The sequence below is a fragment of the Setaria italica genome, chromosome VII, assembly GCF_000263155.2.
Source record: "Setaria italica strain Yugu1 chromosome VII, Setaria_italica_v2.0, whole genome shotgun sequence".
Classification (NCBI taxonomy): Eukaryota; Viridiplantae; Streptophyta; class Magnoliopsida; order Poales; family Poaceae; genus Setaria; species Setaria italica.
Window position 1 is genome coordinate 21,850,844 of NC_028456.1, and position 20,111 is coordinate 21,870,954.

Sequence of the window (20,111 nt, forward strand, 5' to 3'; positions counted from 1 at the left end):
GCGGCCGGCAGTTAATTTCTCTCTCCTTATTGTTGACAGGGTTGGTCTCTTCTTTTGTTTTCTGTAGTCATCTAGCTGTACTTGCTTATATCTTCTAAAAAAATTTCTGAGCAAAGCTGTGGTCACGGCACGGTACCGGACAACCCCAGCGATACGTACATGCGCGCAGCGCGCGTGGCGGCCGTGCCCAAACGTTTGACCAAGGGCTGCTGCTGCTTCCAAATCCTAAGCATAACAAAGATCGCAAAGTACTACAGAAAAACGAAGACGGATTCAAAGCCGTCCAGAATTCCTGACCACCCAAGCGCGTCGCTCACGGCTCACCGACGCAAAAACGCGTACCGCAGCGTAGCCAGCATTTTTTATAGAGGGGTCATAAACAATACTTAATAGATTACGTGTACGATAGACTACATGTTTTTATCAAGTGCACAAACAAAAAAATAATCAATATTTATTCAATCAATCACTGTTTTGCGTGCTTACCTACTTAGAAATGTAGTAGTAATTGGTATATATTTTGCATGTTTGCACAAACATTGGGGATCCATGGCTCCGCCAGCACCTCCTTAGCTACGCCACTGGTAGGGGTGGTAAAGGTTCTCTAATTTAGCCTAGCAAATTTAAAGATCGAGCTTAATAAAGATCAAGTTCAAATATTATATGATTTTGAATTAAAAATAGATAGGACTGAGTTGGATTGTGAAGGAGGCGTGAAGGTCACGATCCGTTACCACCCCTTCGTACCCGTCTATATATTGGGCGATCGCTCGTCGCGGCAGCCTCAGCGGCTCTGCCTCTGCTAGCTAGCGTCGAGGTCTTCGTACCCGTCTATATATTGGGCGATCGCTCGTCGCGGCAGCCTCAGCGGCTCTGCCTCTGCTAGCTAGCGTCGAGGTCGATTGGCCGGCCATGGCGTGGCCTAGCCGCCAGCTGCTCCTTGCGATGCTGTGCGTCGTCGCGGCCTCCGTGCTGGCCGCGCAGGCCGCCGGCGCCGACGACGCGAGGACGAAGAAGGTCGGCGTGTACGAGCTCAGGATGGGGGATTTCTGCGTCAAGGTCACCAACTGGGGCGCCAGGTTGATGTCGGTCGTCGTTCCCGACTCCAAAGGTAGGTGCAATTATGAATTATCTCCCTGCTGTTGCCTGACTGCCTCTCGCATGCCCTGATGTGGTCTGGCCCTTATCGCTGAAATTCTCCATTTGCTTCCCGACCCGGGGTTAAGTTCAGGTTCGTGGTTTTGCAGGGAATTTGGCTGATGTCGTCCTCGGCAAAGACACCATCGCTGAATACTTTGTAAGATCAGAAGAAACCCCTCTTCTTTTCTTCTGCTCGTCCATGATGTCTTTCTTCTGTTTGATAGATTTTGCAGCCAGTAGACCTCCAAATTTACTAACTTGCATATGTTAGCTAAGCGCCTACAACTCGTTGTTACATGATGCAATCATTCTAGCCCCTTTTTCCTCAAGTTATACTAGTTCAAGCACCGCAGAGGCGCAGAGTCAGAATTTGAAAATTCAAAGCATGAGCTAAAAATGTTCGGCCACCAACCAAACTTTTGGAAAAAGGCAACTACAAGCCACCAACCTCTCGAGATGGAAGAAAACGACATTACGTTGTGATTGTGGTCTACAGGATGGCACCCCAGTATTATCTTCCCATAATTTAGCACTGACAAAGATCGTGCAGATATTCGAGATACGCATCATGTGAACGGCATGCTGCTGAATCTCAAGTTGCTGCATGCGCGTTTCCTCATCTCTCGCACAAGCTCTCACATCAAGTTGTTTCCTGAAATTTTTGCATTTGCCATGACGCAGAATGACACCTCTTACTTCGGTCCAATAACCGGCCGCGTCGGGCAGAGAATATCGCGGGGCCGCTTCGTCCTCGACGGCAAAGTCTACCACCTGGAAAGAAACGACGGCAGGAACACGCTTCACGGTACGGCCCGCACAACACCCAGAACCACAGCTTGACTTGTTGCTACCGAGATGTGTTATGAGTATTGCTCAGAATTTAAACACACCACGCAAGCACAACTAGTTGAACATCATCACAACATAAGTATAACCATACATAGTCCATCACATTACATAAAGAAGTTCAACTTCTCATACAAGTTCATAGAGTTTTGCAGCAGAAAGTTAATTCATTGCGCTCATACGATACAACACAAAATAAGAAGGTTAACAATATATGTCGATAGTGCCCTTCTCATAGCCATAGCCATCTACTTCTTCCTCGGACCTCCGCCACGGGGAAGAAGTACCCAAAGATGGCATCTGGCTGCGGATCAATTGCAACAACTTAACAGCGGCACCGTGAGTAAAAAATGTACTCAGCAAATCTTATCCAAAATATAGGTATATACTTGCCCGATTCTCAAGGAGAATGTATTTGGTTAAGCAAGGAATGGTATAGGTAATTAATTTGCATAAAAGTATCAAAATTTGATGATGTTATAATAAGCAAAAGATATGGCATTCTATAATCATCCAGTCAAGCATCAAGTAATTGCAATAAGTAAAGGTGATCATGAGCATGAGCTCAATCTTCCATGAACTCCATTCGATAACTCTACTTTAAAGTCAAAGTACTAAAGCGTGCCCTTTAACCGAGAGCGCGGCTATTGCAATAGATCATTACCGTGCAGGGGAGTACAACTTTTCCCACACGAGACGCAAGACCAATGACCATAACTCCGGTCGAGGATAAGTGTTGATTCATGTCCCCGACCGTTCACATGCCCACACTCGGCTTTGAACGAACAGTCGGAATGGATAGGTGCACCGGACACGGCCGATCACACCTCATCCCATCCCGCATCGTATCCGGTCAAGGCAAGGTGCAACTTATGCTACTTGGCTTGCCATGCCCATATTAACCATGTGGTTTGTACGGAATAATGCTCAAGTATCAAAGCAATAACGACCGGGCCTTAACCAACTCAAGCAAGACTAGACCAAAGTGAGCTCCAATCTCAACGTGACCCTACCATTCTTGGTTGCTCAATTTTAATCCATTCATAGCTACTTAAGTATTAATTAAGCAAAGCATCCTATAACTCGCAAGTGGTGGTGACCTTGCCACCTCTTGACTTCTACCGAAGCTAAGCATGGATAAGCAAATTTAATCCGTGACATCTATACAAGCATACTCACCTAAAAGGATTTATTCTAGATCAAGGATGGTAATGCATCAGGTAGGAGCTAAGCAAACATATACATAATATTAACTCATGCGCATACAAGGCACATATACATCATATTGATCCAAAATAGGGTTAAGAGATGCTTAGGTGCCTTCATTGAGGTTCAAAGGAAGCGTCGGCGGCGACGGGCTCCGGCTCGGGCTTACCCACGTCTTGCTCCGATGTTTCGATCTCTAATTAATAAGGTGCATGAAAGGTGCAAAAGATGTATGAGATGCATGGAAAAGAAAGTAAACTATTTTTATCATACTAGTACATCAATTCAAAGCATCTAATACAAGGTAAAAGACTTAAATCCTACACAAAAAATGATATATTCATGTTTTAATCAAAAAATGATATATTCACGTTTTAATCAGAAAAATGATATATTCACGTTTTAATCAAAATGGCAGAACCGTAAATAAATCATCAAGTTCCCGAAAATGGCATTGCGGGTGATTCCGGTGACTGCTTGCAGTGGGATTTGATCCTAGAGCTTCCTTAGGTGATGGGGATTCAGTTTTAGGTCATAGAAATGACATGCACGGAGGTTTGGACAACATGCAACATCAATGGAGATAAGCTTCCGTGTGGATTAATGGAGGCGCTTCCAAAGAAGGGGAGAGGAGGGGGAAACCATAGGTGAACCTCACCAAGGATGGGAAAGGACGATTTAGAGAGCCGCAAGTTGCAGTAGAGCGGCGATGGAGGAGATTGGGCTTGGACTTGCTTCACCGGAGTTGAGGAAGAAGAAAACGAAGAACAGCTTCCTGCAGCTTGATTCTCGCAAAGGGGAGGTCGACGTGGAGGAGGGGAAGCTTGTCCCTGGCCAGGCCAAGGCCTGGCCGGCCAGCTCCTGGTTGGGGTGATGGCAGAGGCGAGCAGCAGGAGGAGGAACAGCGGCACAGGAAAAGAACGAGAGGAAGGGAGAGAGAACCGGAGGGAGAAGCCTCGGGGGTTTTGTGGGAGGAGTGGGTGGCCTGGTGCCCTGGTGATAGCGTATGGGCATGCAAGCGATGGAAAACAGGCACGTGGGCCAGAAAACGGGCAGTACATTCTAAGGGAAACGACATCAGGTAGATTTGACAAGGACAAATCGATCGGTACGGAGATTCCGAACAATTTTACGCAGTTTTACGAAAAAAGTTACGGAGTTTCCGCGAGTCTCGCGGAAAAAAGAAAACTTCGGAGAATCTGCAAAAATCTTCGGATACTCCGCAAAAACCTACGAAAATTCCACAAAACTTTGCAAAAACTCCGCACAAAACATCAACAACAGCTATTCTAAGAGTTTTGGATGGATTTATGAACATTAAATGAAGAATATACCGTTAAACATGGATTCAAATTAGACCCACCTAGATGTCCAAAATCATGAAATAAATCAAGGAGATATAAATCAAGGGCAATCCATTTTGCTCATAGCTGGCATCATAGCTATTGCAGGTTTGAAATGAAAATTCTTTCCGGAATGTTATTTTTAGGTTTTCAGGTAAGCTGTTTGGTCTTAATATGGTCTCTAGTTTAAAAAGAAGTTTAGAGAAGTACTAATTTATCAATCTATCTTCCAGCATAGGTTATACGATAGAAATCTAAGTTCATTCACAAGGTACATGTTAAAAGCAAGTTTTTAAATTAATTTCAAGTCCAATGGTAAATAATTAGCTCAAAAAATGCAATGATGCTAGAGATGATGCACATGCTCCATGACATGATTTGCTATTTTGGGTTGTTAAAAAATGATTCACTCTCCGCATCATCTCCGTTCGTTTATTCCAGGTGGTGGCACGGCGTTCAGCAAAAGCGCCTGGACGGTGAAGGAGCACGTCGCCGGCGGCGAATCCCCGTACATCACCTTCTACTACCACAGCGTCGACGGCGAGCAGGGCTTCCCGGGGAGCCTGGACGCGTACGTGACGTACCGGCTGTCGGGCCCGTACACGCTGGGCGTGCACATGAGCGCGACGGCGCCGGACAGGGCGACGCCCGTGAACCTCCTGCTGCACGCGTACTGGAACCTGGGCGGCCACGGAAGCGGCGACGTCCTGGGCCACACGCTCCGGCTCCACGCGTCGCGCCACGCCGTGCTCGACGGCGAGCTCCTCCCGTCGTCGGGCCGCGTCGCGCCGGTGGCCGGCACGCCCTTCGACTTCCGGGAGCCGACGGCGATCGGCGCGCGCATCCGCCAGGTCATGGGCGGCAAAGTCGTCGGGTACGACGCCAACTACGTCATCGACGGGGAGCCGGACGGCATGCGGCCGGTTGCAGAGGTCCGGGACGTCGCGTCCGGCAGGGCGGTGGAGCTGTGGGCGAACCAGGCGACCATGCAGCTCTACACCGGGAACTGGCTGAACCATACCAAGGGGAAGGACGGCGAGGTGTACGACCAGTACGCGGGGTTCACCCTGGAGACGATGGGGTACGTGGACGCCGTGAACCACCCCGAGTTCCCGTCGCAGACCCTGTTGCCCGGCCAGGAGTACAAGCACGACATGGTCTTCAAGTTCTCGTTCTAGGTGCATGGTTAAATCTGCTAAACTGTGCACATGCAAAACCACGGGATGTAGAATCAGGTCGTTATTGGTTTTTAAGTGAAATAACAATACTGGATCAGAGGAGAGAACGCTTATTAGAAAGAGGGACTAGCTCGTGCCTGAACTTCTTCTGTATTTTTTAAAATAACCCATTGCAACATAAATTTTTTTAATCTGTCCAATTTTAAAACAAACATTTTTGTCACGCCAGGGCGCATGGCATGACAACGTGCGCCACGCTAGAGTGTATAAAAGGGGTGTGCCGACACCTTTTTTACGTGGCAAGCTTATCGCACACTACTATAGAACTTGAGATACCACCCTTTTTAGTCTCGGTTTAATTTCGACCCGGGAGAAAAGGGGTGCGTACAATTTACTCCCGGTTGGTATTTACAATCGGGACTAAAGGGGACCTTTTAGTCCCGGTTCAAAAATCAGCCACCCGTGGGGATCCTTTAGTCCCGGTTGAAAAATTCAGGCACACGTGGGGACCCTTTAGTTCCGGTTGGTAAGATCAACCGGGACTAAAAGGTCACCCTTTAGTCTCGGTTGGAAACTCCAACCGGGATAAAATGATCCCCACGGGTGACTGAAAAAAGAATAAATCCCTCGAACCTTTTTATCCCGATTGGTATTACCAACCGGAATTAAAGATCTCATTTAATTCCGGTTGGTGTTACCAACCCGGATTAAAGGGTCCTCCATGAGTTAATACAAAACGATAGCATCCCCTATATAGAAAGATGTAGTGTGTAGGTGAGATGGCAAGAAAGCTACGTGCGAGGCTTGAGGTCATGGGTTCGAATCCCACGGACCGCGCACACGCATATTTCGCGTAAAAAATCCCAGGGGCCCCCCGATATTTTTTATTTTTGCAATTTTTTTTGCAAAACCATTTAGTCCCGGTCGGTAATAGGTTGGTTATAAAAGGGGCAGGAGGCAGCCCCCTGGCGTGACGACCGTTTTATCCCGGTTGGTAATACCAACCGGGACTAAAAGGGGGTCTTATATTCCGGTTTTAGGACCCGTGATAAAAGATCCACCCTTTTATCTTGACGGATTAATCCCGGATGCATTTTCGGGAGATATGCACCCTACGAACCGGTACTAATACCGAGTTTTCTAGCAGTGGCACCATTCTTGGTGACACTCCCCACATTGGAAAAATCATATTTTTCATGATTATTCTTATATGAAGAGGGTAGCTTTCGATCATATCTACAATTTTGTGGTTTTGAGTTTTTTCTTCATTTAAAATCATTAAGATGCTTTATAAAAAGTTGAAAGCTTTGGACAAAATATTAAGCTCACGTGGCTCTTTCAACGGATTCCATCTTGAGAAACTAGGACCTGACGATTAACACATAAACATTGTGTAGATATTTTTTTTTCATGCGGACACAATTTTTCCGGTGTATGGCTCGGCGGCACCATGTATCATGGGCTGTGTTTTGGCAGAAGTTATATGTCGTATACGTGACAACATAGCATCCTGTCACCTCAAAGGCGCTCACGTGGGCTTCTCAGATTTTCAGCCCATGCACCGCGTACTATTGGACGCACTTGCACATGCCCAACAATGCACAAGCAATTTTTTTTTCCTTTTTCTTTTTCTTTCTTTACGTCTCCTTTTATTTTATTTTTCAATATAGTTCTTTTCTTCCACTTTTTCACGTTTTTCTATTTATTTCATTAATTTTCTTTTCTCTTTTCCTTTTCTTCTTATCTTTTATTATATTTTGTAATACTATTTATTTTCTTACCTTTCTTTTCCTTCCTTTTCTTTTATTCTTATCTTTTATTGTATTTTTTGTAATACAATTTTTTCCTTATATTTCTTTTCTTTTCTTTTTCTTCTCATCTTCACTTTCTTTTCCTTTTACTTTCTTTTCGCTTTGCTATTGCATGCAGCCTACTTTCAAACCATATTCGGTTTCTTTCTCTTTTCCCCTAATCTTTTTATTTTCTATTTTCTATAATTTTATTACAAATATATCTTCCACCATATGTAATTTGGCGTTTGAAGTGTTCAATACAATTCATCCAAATATGGTCAAGTGGGATCCTGTTTTGAAGGTTTTGTTTTAAAAAATCCAACAGTGCAATCCAAATTTAATTTGGATATTTTGTTTGAGATTTATAGCTTTTTTAGTTTGAAACCTTCTTTCCATGTGACATGCCATCAGCAATCACATGCAATCAATTCTCTCCCTGAATTATGACACCGTTGCATGCGTATAGCAGCTTTTTATTTACTCTTTTCGTTCCTGTTTACAAGGCGCACGCGCATATCAAGATTCAAAGTTTACAATCTTTGATCAATAATTTACCCTACATATTTTTATTTTTTAATGTAAATTTGACATGGTTGAATTTGTAATCAAATGTACTCTCCAATGATTATAAGTTTATAACCATAAACAATATATTATAAGATAAATGAATGATCAAAGTCTAATTTAGAAGATTGTACCATGTCATAGCACGCCTTATAAACAGGAATGGAGGGAGTATTTATTTATATTTATTTTTAGTTATTTTTAATTTTTTTCACCCTTACATTTCTTATTCATTTATTTATATTTATATTTTTCTTTTTTATTTCACATTTATTTTTTCATTCTTGTATCAAAATAGTTTATTCAAGTGTGTATGCATTTTGTTCACATTTATAGACTTATTTGTTTTTAATGTTAGAATATTTGTTCTCTTTATATACTGAATTGTTCAACAATGAAAAAAAATTGTTCATGATGTTATAATATTTGTTCGCAATGTAAAATTGTCGCATGTAGTACTATCTAATTTGCATGTGGTTCTAATTGTTTTAGACCAATTTATTCTTAAGTATTTTTTTAGTTTTGTAGACTAAGTTGTTCGGTGATGTGGATTTTATTTGTTCATGATATCCGGTTTTTATTTTTATCCAGTACAATCAAATGTTCATGATGCATAATTTTTTTATTCGCATTGTACCATTTTTTGTTCGTCATGTTTATTATTTTTTGTTCGCAGAAAATAGTTATTTGTTCGCGGTGTTCAAAAATTTGTTCGCAAACATAGTCAAGTTGGATCTTATTTTGAGGACCTTGTCGTAAAAAATATAATAGTGCGATTAAAATTTTATTTGGATGTTCAGTTTAGGAATTATGATTTTTTTTATTTCCATATTCGAATGCATGTGGGTCATGTCATCATTTTTGTCTTATTTGCATGCTCTCTTCACTCATTGTTGCTGGTGTTTTTTTTCCACTAATTATTACATGCACTTGCTTAGTAAAGCAAGGACACATGTTATTTAGGCAAAAACGGCTCATCACTCCCGGCGAGCAGCCGGATGTGAGACTGAAGGCGACGGGACCACATCTGTCGCCATCGGTGAAACATAATCCCACCTTTGCAGATCCACACGCACACGAACCTCGAAGTCAAACCCCTCCAGATCATCGTCCTTCTCACCGCGCGGCAAGCGTGGTTAGCCCTCTCTCAAACATTGACCATCGTTTTGAATCGGGTGCAAAGGAAGGATAAGATAGGAAGGGGTCTTCTCTCCCTACAAATGTCCACCCTTTCTTTCCGGGGTGAAGCTGCCTCATTCTGCTTCTCCAGACTCAGTCCAACTCATCCTCTCTTCCCGTGTTCTACTCCTCTGCTAGCTAGCTAGCTAGTGTTGGGCCCCAATGGCGAGAGGTGAGCTGTTCCTTGCGGCGCTGTGCGTCGTCGTGGCCTCCGCTCTGGCCGCGAACGCCGACGCAAGGAAGATGGTCGGCGTGTACGAGCTCAGGAAGGGGGATTTCTCCGTCAAGGTCACCAACTGGGGCGCCACGATCATGTCGGTTATCCTCCCCGACTCCAAAGGTACGCGCAGTAGTATGATTCTCGTTTGGTGACCCCTTGTCGTTGGGGGTATCTTTCTTTCTCGTTCATGGCGCAATAAGCTTAGTTTCAGGCTCGTTGTTTGGTTTGCAGGGAACTTGGCTGACGTTGTTCTTGGCAGGGACACCGTCGCTCAATACGTTGTAAGATCACCAAAACCCTTGATCCTTAATGTTGTTCATCTCGTCATGCTCAACCAGCTGCTTCCTACAGAAGCCTGCGTGCGTTCTGTCATTTCGTTGACGAACAGATTCGTCTCTAGAAATGGTGCGACTAGTAATTGGATGGATCCAAACATACCCTTACATTTCTAGGAAATTCAATTCAAGGAATCCACGTGCATACAAAAAAGTTCCAAATTAGCTGCCACAGCTAGCCTGATGTTCTGTTGAATACTCCCCAATGAGCTCATCCTTGGTGTTCATGACTCAACTGACATATCATATCGATGCAACGGTTTGAATTGTTTTTGTTAACAATGTGATTAAGATAATCGTCGCTGCTGATATGATCATGGCATGCATCCCGCGTCCAATAGCCAAGTAGTACATACTTTACATTTCTATTAAACCATTATTAGTTTAGGACTTAAGACGATAAGATATACAAAACGGAATGAGAACCACGCAGCGACAAAAGTTTAGCCCTATCATGAGAGCACCAGCTAGCAAAGCAACATGAGAGATCATGCTGCTAAATTTTTGCCTCGTGCTCCCAACTGCCCATTTCTTCGTGTTTGTTTGTTGAGGAATTTTACTTGGTCTTGCCACGCAGAACGACACTTCTTTCTTCGGCCCGGTGGCCGGCCGCGTAGCACAGAGGATAGCCCAGGGCCGCTTCGTCCTCGACGGCAAAGTCTACCATCTGAACATCAACGACGGCAGGAACACGCTTCAAGGTACGTCGCCTGCTACAGGGTTATTAGTAAACTTGGATGTTCTGCTAAAACTAGAAACCAATAAAATCGCATGCTCCAATTGGTTAACTTGACGTACTTGAACCAACTGATTCGTTCGTCAATATATTCAGGTGGTGGCAGAGGATTCCACAAAGTCATCTGGACGGTGAGGGAGTACGTCTGCGCCGGCGACTCCCCCTACATCACCTTGTACTACCGCAGCTTCGACGGCGAGCAAGGCTTCCCGGGGAACCTGGACGTGCACGTGACGTACCGCGTGTCGTCGCCGTACACGCTGGGCGTGCACATGAACGCGACGGCGCTGGACAAGGCGACGCCGGTGAACCTCCTGCAGCACACGTACTGGAACCTGGGCGGGCACGGCAGCGGCGACGTCCTGGGCCACGCGCTCCGCCTCGCCGCGTCGCGCTACACCCCGCTGGACGGCGAGATGCTCCCGTCGTCGGGCCGCGTCGCGCCCGTCGCCGGCACGCCCTTCGACTTCCGGGCCCCGACTCCCATCGGCGCGCGCATCCGCCAGGTCATGGGCGGCAGAGTCGTCGGGTACGACGCTAACTACGTCGTCGACGGGGAGCCGGGGCGCATGCGGCCAGTGGCGGCGGTGCGGGACGGCGCGTCGGGCAGGGCGCTGGAGCTGTGGGGCAACCAGCCGTGCGTGCAGCTCTACACGGCCAACTGGCTGAACCACACCGAGGGGAAGGGCGGCGAGGTGTACGACCGGTGGGCCGGGTTCTGCCTGGAGACGCAAGGGTACCCGGACGCCGTGAACCACCCCGAGTTCCCGTCGCAGATCCTGAGGCACGGCCAGGTGTACAGGCACGACATGGTCTTCAAACTCTCGTTCTAATCTAAACACGCAGGATTGGGTGCGAGTTGGACTTTTGGTGGACTGTGTAGTAGTGTGCACAAGCAAGAATGTCATGTAAAACAAGTTAATTGTTGGTGGTTGGAGGGGGCAAAAAATAAATCTTCACTTCTCTTTTTTCAAAAAAAGAAAAGAAAAGGAAGGGAACTGATCACACCATGGTTTGGCCCTGCCAGATCGGCAACGATCGAGAAGAAATTAAACTGAGCAAACCAACGGTGCTGCATTACGGGTTCATGGATGCGAGAGGATTGATCATGGCATCATGCACTGTAAGATGAAGGGTTCCATTGGTTTGGCTACACTGTTATTCCACTCCTGACGAGCAACTCTTCGTCCCCGCCCTCAGTTCTTCAGCGAGGGCTGCACCACGCCTTCGTTGGGCTTTGCGTCAGCAGTGTTTGGAGGCATCGTCGCGGCATCCGCCTTCTCCCTCAGCAGATGTTCGGCTTTGGCCTCTGAACCCTACAGACAGGTGCAAGAGTTTCGGACATATCAGCAGTGATATGGCACAACATCTTCAAGAAGGCTTTTGCATTGCATCCCAATATGCACATATAAAGGTTCAAGCTTTAGTATTCCGGAACTACAAGATATCAGGACGGGAAAAAGGCTTGATGCCTGCTCAACTTTTATTGACCTACTGAAATGTACTACTACTGAATGGCTGTACTGTTACCTCGGCGAAAATCTTGAAGGCCTCTTCTGGGGACTTGGTTTTCAGGATTTTCAAAGCTTGCTCCTGTACCAAAGTCCAAACGAGTCAAAACCGTGGTAAATAGATGCTCCAAACTTCCAAAGAAACCAAGCTAGTCAAACAGTAGTAAATAGATGCTCCGAAGAAACCTAACGAGTCAACCAATACTGTACTGCTACTGAAGCCAAAGCAGTACTCACGTACGTACGTCACACAAGCAGCAGCTCATGGAAATTTGGCTGCAACAAGAAAGGAAGGCCATACTGTTTCTGTGGCTATACACATGCTACATTGCATTCCTAATCAACTTCCTTACCAAAATTTCGCAAAAGAAGAATGTAAACCGGATTTGGAATGGAGTTTTGCACCAATGTGGGCCTAAATTTTCAAGGCTAGCTTTATGTCGTTTGAGGCATCTCAGATTATATTTCCCCGACTTTTCTCTACATATATTGATATTCCATTTTAAGGATTTTCCTGCTGGGGTGCACCAAAATTTCTAAAACATGCATGTACGGGCTTGTTTGCTTCTAGCCTGGCATCTGCTGCCTGGACCAGGCAACATGCTCAGGCCGTCGATTTCGTTGGCCTGAGGTCAGGATTGCTGCATGGGAGCAGTTGCCTGACTCAGGACTCCAAACAAACAAGCCCTAGTCTCGAAAGATGAACAAAATTAGTGTTAAAACGCCCATCCACAGTTGGCAAAAAAAATTGAACAGAAGCCGACATGTTAACTGACGGTCTACGTATTAATAGAGAGGATGAAATATAGAAAAAAAAACAACCACAATTGCACCACACAACTACGGTCAAACCACCAAGCCACCCGACAAAGCGATCACAAGAGACAAGAACCACAAAGAAGAAACTTCTTATGACATCGCACGACACCGGCAGGTGGAGCCAGGCGCATTGCTAGCCTCCAAGGAGGAAAATTTAGATCTCAAGTTTCTAAAATTCAAACAGCACAGAAATGGCAAGAAAACTAGTTTTAAAAAAATGACATGAAAGCCTACTAATATAAAGGGTGCAAGCGGGCACTAAGATAGAGCATACATTTTTATTTTAAAAAAGGATAGAGCATACATATTTATTTCAAAAAAAAAAGATAGAGCATACATACCCTAGCATGTTTGATTTGCTTGCTTGACAAGGTTGGCGCCTCCAGAAGACCATCGGAGAGGTAGGAATCCAAGATGTCAAAGGCGTCCTGCCTCTCGAGGGAGTTCATCCTCCTTAACCTCGGACGAGAGGAGGGGACGATTTGACTGGAGCTACTGGCACAAGAAGAAGGTGACAGAGGCTCTTTATATAGGAGCAGGACTGCAGGAGGCGAGTGAGACGGCAGTGGGGGTCTGGGGGTGGCTGGGATTTTCCGCAACGGTTCATCGCGTTTCTCCTTCTCAGACGTTTGGGTGTCACGCGGTAGAGAACGGATGAATGCGAGAGCGCATGGTAGTTAGGCAAGTTAGTTGAAGTTCTCGTGGCGAAAGTCCATGCATGGACGACGGTCTTGCATGTTCAATCTCACTGTAATCATGCGTATATATTCTCTCGCAATGCTATCATTCGCGTAGATAGACGACATGGCATCGGTCCTCCAGTGAGCCTCAGCTCGCCTCGCCTTACCTGCACAGAAATCAGAATGGACAAACGCATTTAGTTTGCTTATCTTGTTGGCTTGTTGCCTAGGAGCCTGCGTAAGCAACTTTTTCCTTACTGAGCCGGAACGGCTCTCTGACGCGGGCAAGGTAAGCTCGCCTGCAAAGTGAGCCCAGGCAAGACTCTATCCACAACCAAACGTGCTCAAAATCGAAAATATTTTCCGTGCTCCCGACCTTCATGTACTCCTGTACGCCAACTTTAAAATGCACCACCAAAAGTGTATGAAATTACAACAAAAATATGAATAGATAGAGTATCATGTAAAATATGAATAGGTGGTTAAGAAGATAGAACCGAAAGGAGCCGAGGAAGGCGAAGCATCGATCGTACACGAAGGGGAACGCGAGATGGGCAAGATAGACCCCGCCGCGGAGGAGAATCGGCGGCGGATGGAGGAGTATGCGAAGTGGAAGAGGGAGAAGGTGGCGGCAAGGCCTGCTCCGGACCCAGAGAAGTGGAAGGATTTCTACGCCTACGAAGCTAGGTCGTTCGAACAGTGGTGGACCAGAATTCATGGCTGGGCGTACGGTTCCTTCAACGATGAGAGTGAGTGACTTGTTACTTTCTCTTTCTCCATCCACGCGCTAATTACTTTCTCAATTAGTTGGAGTCGCTTTGGTTCATACTCTATGTACCACGAACCACTTCGTACTTTCTATTGCCGTTTAGTCTACTAGTGCAATGTTTCTTAGACCTGTGGTAGGATCAGAGCTGGCTGGATGAATTAACGACAATAGCCTAGATATGAACCATGTATCTTTACTTGATACTGTTATTATTTATCTGCTGCTATGCTATTGCCTACTATTGGACTCAAATCTCTAAATCAATTGAATATACTACAACTGCAGCTAAGATCCCTTGCAAGCGTTTTACAATTACGCCCGGCGGCAGAAAGTTCGATACTCTACAAGTATTCTCAGTCAATGTGGCAGAAATACATGGAGGTTTACAGTGGCCGCTCCTTTTGTTTGGTACGGTTGCCCTACACGACTCGATAGATCACAATCGCAATATTACCTTTGACCGTGACAGGGATAACTATCAGAGTCTTACTGAAAAGGTCCGTAATGTCTCCCTACTCTTATTATTTCTGTATTCTTGCTGTGCTGCTGTAACACTGTGATATTATTTTCCTACATAATTTCGCCAGCCTCCTGTGTCTTAGTTATTGTCGTTATCATGCAAACATGCATAGGACCAGTTGCATATAGGCCTTGTGTATCCATAGTTCATCTGCACGGACAGATGTTAATCAATATAATTTATCAATAGCCACCATTTACTATCTTTTTAAGAGATCGTAATACATTATGGCCCTATTTTATTGATTTGTAGAAAATTACCATGTAGACTTTCCTTCACTATTACTTACATTGGATTCATGTAGACAGCTCAAACTTTGTATGAACAAGCAAGAAGATGAAACAAAGTGGGCATATCTCAGAATTCAGTCACACGTCTGTGGGTTTAATCATAGAGAATTTCAGAAAGGAAATAACCATCCCATGGAACAACACGTGCTAGATTCAACAATTTACTAATTTGAACCGGTACGCATATTAGACTAGATTAATTACTGATTCAGGACATTGAATAAAGTGGGCAATTTCGCAGTACGGGGATCCGGTAATTTGCTGTCAGGTATAGGAGCCCTATCGAAAATTGCCTGCAATACGTATCTGACATAGACTACCCTCGGGGGATCTTTACATGTGCCCACACGATGCGTTGGCATACCCATTTTGTGGTTTGGTTCCTCAATTTGTGAAATTTGTTCTGTCATGCTTTATTAGTTTGCGTGGTAGTTTCCCCTGAATACTAGAAAGAAGTTTCAGGATTGCTTGCAACGCATTGTAGAGCATATGCGTTCTGAATAAACATGTTCAATGTCTTTGAATTCTATGCATGCACCAACGCTGTAATCTAACATTGCTAGAATGATTCGTGTTATACAGCCTTGCATTGGTTGTACTATGCACTCTGCATTTGTTATACTGTCAATTGTTTTGTATTGATTATGCTGCTCAATGTTTTTCTCTTCTTTCACTTACAGTTTACTTACTATTTATTCAATGGTTTTGGCATGCAGGATCCATGTTTGGTACTGACAGGTCCTGTCCGTGCTGTCATTTTGTGTGGTTGTGTGTACCTTCAAGTTTCATTGAATCTGAGGGGCACCACCGAGTCCGAGGACAAGGAAATAAGCCTTCTAGCTGTTCCATTTAGGAGCGATTCTATGCCATCTGAGTGGATCCTGATTAATGAACATTACACTAGCAGGCTCACCACACTGGAGTTTGCTCTTGGCCATAGTGTTCACTCTGTGGAAGCGACAATCAGTGTGGAAATCATTCATGGATCATGGCCAGATGGTTTTCTTGGTCAGTGTGCTGCCCGTACTGCCAGGATAGACAAGAAAGTCGTGTTGCTTGATTCTGAAGGTGTGGGATTGCTTGTTGCTGGGGATGAGGTCAACGTGTTGTTTCTGTTGAATACTATGGAAAGCTGATAGTCTCTGTCAAGCCTTTGCACAGTGACAAAGGGGGTGTTCGAACACGAGTTGCTAAATTTTAGCAGGGTCACCTCGAATATTCGGATGCTAATTAGGAGAATTAAACATGAACTAATTACAAAACTAATTGCACAGATGGAGTCTAATTCGTGAGACGAATCTATTAAGGCTAATTAATCCATTATTAGCAAATGGTTACTGTAGCACCACATTGTCAAATCATGGACTAATTAGGCTTAATAGATTCGTCTCGCGAATTAGAATTCATTTGTGCAATTAGTTTTATAATTAGACTATGTTTAATACTACTAATTAGTACCTAAACATCCGATGTGACAAATGCTAAAGTTTAGCTGGGTGTATCCAAACACCCCCAAAGTTTTCGTGGATGAAATGGAGTTCGCACCACAGGAAATGGGTACTTGCTATGAAAAACTTCATATTGGCCCATGAAAGTGACGGTCGATCGGTCCCTTTTCGCTCTATCCTAAGAGGTGTTTGGATACGAGGTATTAAACTTTAGGAGGATCACATCGGATGTTCGGACGCTGATTAGGAGGACTAAACATGAGCTAATTATAAAACTAACTGCAAAACCCCTATACTAATTCACGAGACGAATCTATTAAGCCTAATTAATCCATCATTGGCAAATGGTTACTGTAGCACCACATTGTCAAATCATGGACTAATTAGGCTTAATAGATTCGTCTCCCGAATTAGACCCCATTTGTGCAATTAGTTTTGTAATTAGACTATATTTAATACTTCTAATTAGTATCCAAACATTCGATGTGACAGGTCCTAAAGTTTAGGAGGGTGCATCCAAACATCGCCTAAACCTAGCAAGCCAAACATCGCCTAAACCTAGCAAGCCTGCCAACTATCAGAGTAGTCTAGGGTAGTTACAGCTGCTGGAAGTACTTGCAATGGCAAAACGCCGTGGTATGCTAATGGAGGTTCCATAATCGGTTGCCTGTACTGTAAGTAAACTATCAGTGGCAATCCCGGCTCGGATGATCCAAGGACAGCGACTACGCAAAATTCCTCTGAAAAGTGAAGGTAACGAAAGATAAAGTTATTAGTCAGGTACTCAGGTGTTACTGAATTATCGGATGTTTCGGAAGAGTCAATACTGAATTAACTATAGCAAGAGTGGTACTTCTCCCCTATCAACGGAATAAGAGCGTAATGCTAGCACAATCATGGCGTGTAGGGACTACCAATTCAAAGAATGAACTAGAATAGCATTTGACGTAACGAACCGCACACAAGATAGTGCGAGTTTTTATTAATATAGTAGAAAAAAATACAAAACTATATCCATAGGAGACCATAGGCAGGAAAAGAAAAGAAAGGGAAAAAACAGCTCGACTCGTCCGGTTGGATTGGGATGTCAACGCGGGTAACCACCCAACTCAAAACTGCTAAACTTGACTGGTTGGATTGGGACATCAACACGATCTCACCACTCCACTCAAACAGCGGCAACAGAGCACACTACAGCACTCGACTTGCAACAACGCAGGACCGAAGCCTTTATCGTGGCACCCCCACCCCTCGACAGTCTCACGCTCATGTAGTGCAGAACCTCCAGATGTGACTCCGCGTCGATAGGGAATCGAGAGAAATAGAGCGCATTGCACCGAGAAGGTCACTGCCATGCGGGACCCTTCGCTGTAGTGCCGCTGCAAGATCACACTCCACCCGACAGAGTGATACCACCAGATCCGGACCTCTCGCAGGCTGCCTCGCAGTCGCTGCTACGAAAACACAATGCATGGGGCCTCGTCACATCCGCTGTTGGACTCCACCTCGCTCTCGTCGCCTCGAAGAAACACCGCGCGCGTAGACCTCACCACATCCGCCATAGTATTCCATGTCACGGATCCATTTTATATGTCGCCGCTAGAATGGCGAGCAATGTTGCCCCACAACCCAAGGTCTCCATCAAACAGCCAAAGCCGCCACCGCTGCAGGTCGACTTCGCCTTGTTGCTCAACCCCCGCACGTAGCCTCCGCCACCGTGCCAGCAAGCAAAAGAAGTTGCTTGCGCCATTTTCCAACGATGTACCGCACTAGATTAGCCCAGCATAGCTGGGCAACCCGCCCCAATCCGCTGCAAGCCTAGTCGTCCCACGATGTCGGTGCTGCAAGCGCCGTCCTTGGACGTAGTCCCACGCCGCGCTGACAGCTGCCAAGCAACGCCAGCCACCGTGATCCGCTGCAAGCAGCCAACCCGACAACCATGCTGCAACCCCTAGCCGCTACCCCAACTACGATCGCCTCCACGTGAGCTCAGCAACCCCCATCAAGTTTGCCATCCTGAACCATGCCACCTTGCCGCTTCGACCGTCACCACCAGCAGCAAACTCCCATGACTATCGGTGTCACTAGTATTGCCACAACTAGCCGAGTTGGGTCTCAGGAAACGTCGCCTCCAAAGAGGGCACGACGCCAAAAGCGTCGCCGTCGCTCGTTCAGAATCTGGATAAGGTTTTCACCCAGAGAATCCCATGCACCAGGGATAGAGCTCCAACATGACACCCCTAACGGGAAGAACGACACCCTAGGGTGCCGCCGCCATCACCACCAGCAACGTCGCCGGCAAGGGCTTTCGCCCCGAGCGTCCTATCCCTAGCCGTTGCACGCACATAGCCCGGCACTATGAGGACCACAGCCTTGGAAGCCGCCCTCGCGGTGGCAGCACCGCTGCCGTGGCCGCCTAGCCGCATCGCCAACCTCAGCCTCGCCGCAGGCTCCGCACCCACGTGTGGCCTCACGGCCTGCACCCCGCGGCAGCCGCCGGGATCGCGCGTAGCCCCAGCCTCACAGCCACCGCGCCCTCGTGGCCGCGCCCCCACCGGGATGGCGCGCCGTCGCGCCCCTGCTTGTGCCGCCGTGGCCACCCGTGGCTGCGGCACCATGCCGCCGCCAGGACCGCGTCACTGCCGACTCCCGCCGTCGCACCTCCCGCGGCCTGCCATGGACGAGCGACCAGATCCGGCCTGGCCAAGGCGGTGCCGGATCCATCGCCCCAGGACCCCGGGTCGCGCCTGGGAGCTACCGCCGCCGCGCCTGTCAGCGGATCCGCTGATCGGTGGCCAGCCCTTGAGCCACCACCGCCGCTGCAAGGCTGAGCTACCTCCACCCGCGGCGGCGGCGGCAGCAGCTTAGCCTCCTGCATCTGCAAGCGGCCGATGGAGGCCTCCCACTTCAGGAACCGCACGCCGAACGACACGGATCCGTATGCAAGACAAGCGGATCTAGCCTCCCCAGACGTGGATCCGGCCATCCTCGTGCAGCTCGAGCTCCAGCAATCTATGACACGTAGCCACCAAAAGCACCAGACACTACGAAGAAGAGAGAGGAAAGAAAGAAGAGAGGGAAGGGGAACGGCCGCCGCTTGACGCCGGCGCCGGCCACCGCGGCCGGCGGCAGCGGCCGAGCTATAGATCTGGCAGGGGCTCTTTTGAGGCGATGTCGTCATCTCCCGGGCCGCCCAAGCGAGCGACACGGGACTCAGAATGCATTCGACGTAATTAATTTAGAAAAGGAAATGATCTATTAATAGTACGATAGCGTAATTAATTGACTGACCTAGCAAACACCATTGGGTGCGCACTTGCATTCTTAGGGGGTGTTTGGGAGCACTCCACTCCACGAAAAATTGCTCCACTTCACCAACTCCGAAAATTTCACAGCCAAACGCGTCTAGCTCCAGCAACTCCGGCTCCAGGAAAAAGGTGGAGCAGGGGGGTAGATCCACGTTTTTTGTGGAGTACCTCAAGAGGTGCTCCAAAAACCCCTGTACAGACCTCCTCGTGGAGTTGGTGGGTATTT

At 46.6% G+C, this 20,111-nt stretch overlaps 2 protein-coding genes across 3 annotated transcripts; both read left to right on the top strand.

Moving 5' to 3' along the window:
* The first annotated feature begins 745 nt into the window (after positions 1–745).
* LOC101772215 (aldose 1-epimerase) lies at positions 746–5,910 on the top strand. 2 transcript variants are annotated; one of them, XM_004975785.3, is made up of 5 exons: positions 746–817; positions 898–1,111; positions 1,248–1,297; positions 1,822–1,945; positions 4,977–5,910. In XM_004975785.3, exons 2-5 carry the CDS (start codon positions 913–915, stop codon positions 5,711–5,713), a joined length of 1,110 nt encoding a protein of 369 aa, XP_004975842.1. In that variant the 5' UTR covers positions 746–817; positions 898–912; the 3' UTR covers positions 5,714–5,910. The 2 variants fall into 2 exon arrangements, with proteins under 2 accessions (XP_004975842.1, XP_004975841.1); XM_004975784.4 differs by having other exon boundaries at positions 778–1,111.
* A 3,406-nt stretch (positions 5,911–9,316) lies between these two features.
* LOC101772899 (aldose 1-epimerase) lies at positions 9,317–11,492 on the top strand. The gene is made up of 4 exons (XM_004975786.2): positions 9,317–9,589; positions 9,701–9,750; positions 10,382–10,505; positions 10,637–11,492. Exons 1-4 carry the CDS (start codon positions 9,412–9,414, stop codon positions 11,371–11,373), a joined length of 1,089 nt encoding a protein of 362 aa, XP_004975843.1. The 5' UTR covers positions 9,317–9,411; the 3' UTR covers positions 11,374–11,492.
* The last annotated feature ends 8,619 nt before the right edge of the window (positions 11,493–20,111 follow it).

Excerpts from the sequence above, each read along its gene's own strand:
- LOC101772899 (XM_004975786.2), top strand. The coding sequence starts at position 9,412 with ATGGCGAGAGGTGAGCTGTTCCTTGCGGCGCTGTGCGTCGTCGTGGCC. Across the intron at positions 9,590-9,700 it reads TATCCTCCCCGACTCCAAAG|GGAACTTGGCTGACGTTGTT; the intron begins GTACGCGCAGTA and ends TTTGGTTTGCAG. Across the intron at positions 10,506-10,636 it reads CGGCAGGAACACGCTTCAAG|GTGGTGGCAGAGGATTCCAC; the intron begins GTACGTCGCCTG and ends CAATATATTCAG.
- LOC101772215 (XM_004975785.3), top strand. The coding sequence starts at position 913 with ATGGCGTGGCCTAGCCGCCAGCTGCTCCTTGCGATGCTGTGCGTCGTC. Across the intron at positions 1,112-1,247 it reads CGTCGTTCCCGACTCCAAAG|GGAATTTGGCTGATGTCGTC; the intron begins GTAGGTGCAATT and ends GTGGTTTTGCAG. Across the intron at positions 1,946-4,976 it reads CGGCAGGAACACGCTTCACG|GTGGTGGCACGGCGTTCAGC; the intron begins GTACGGCCCGCA and ends CGTTTATTCCAG.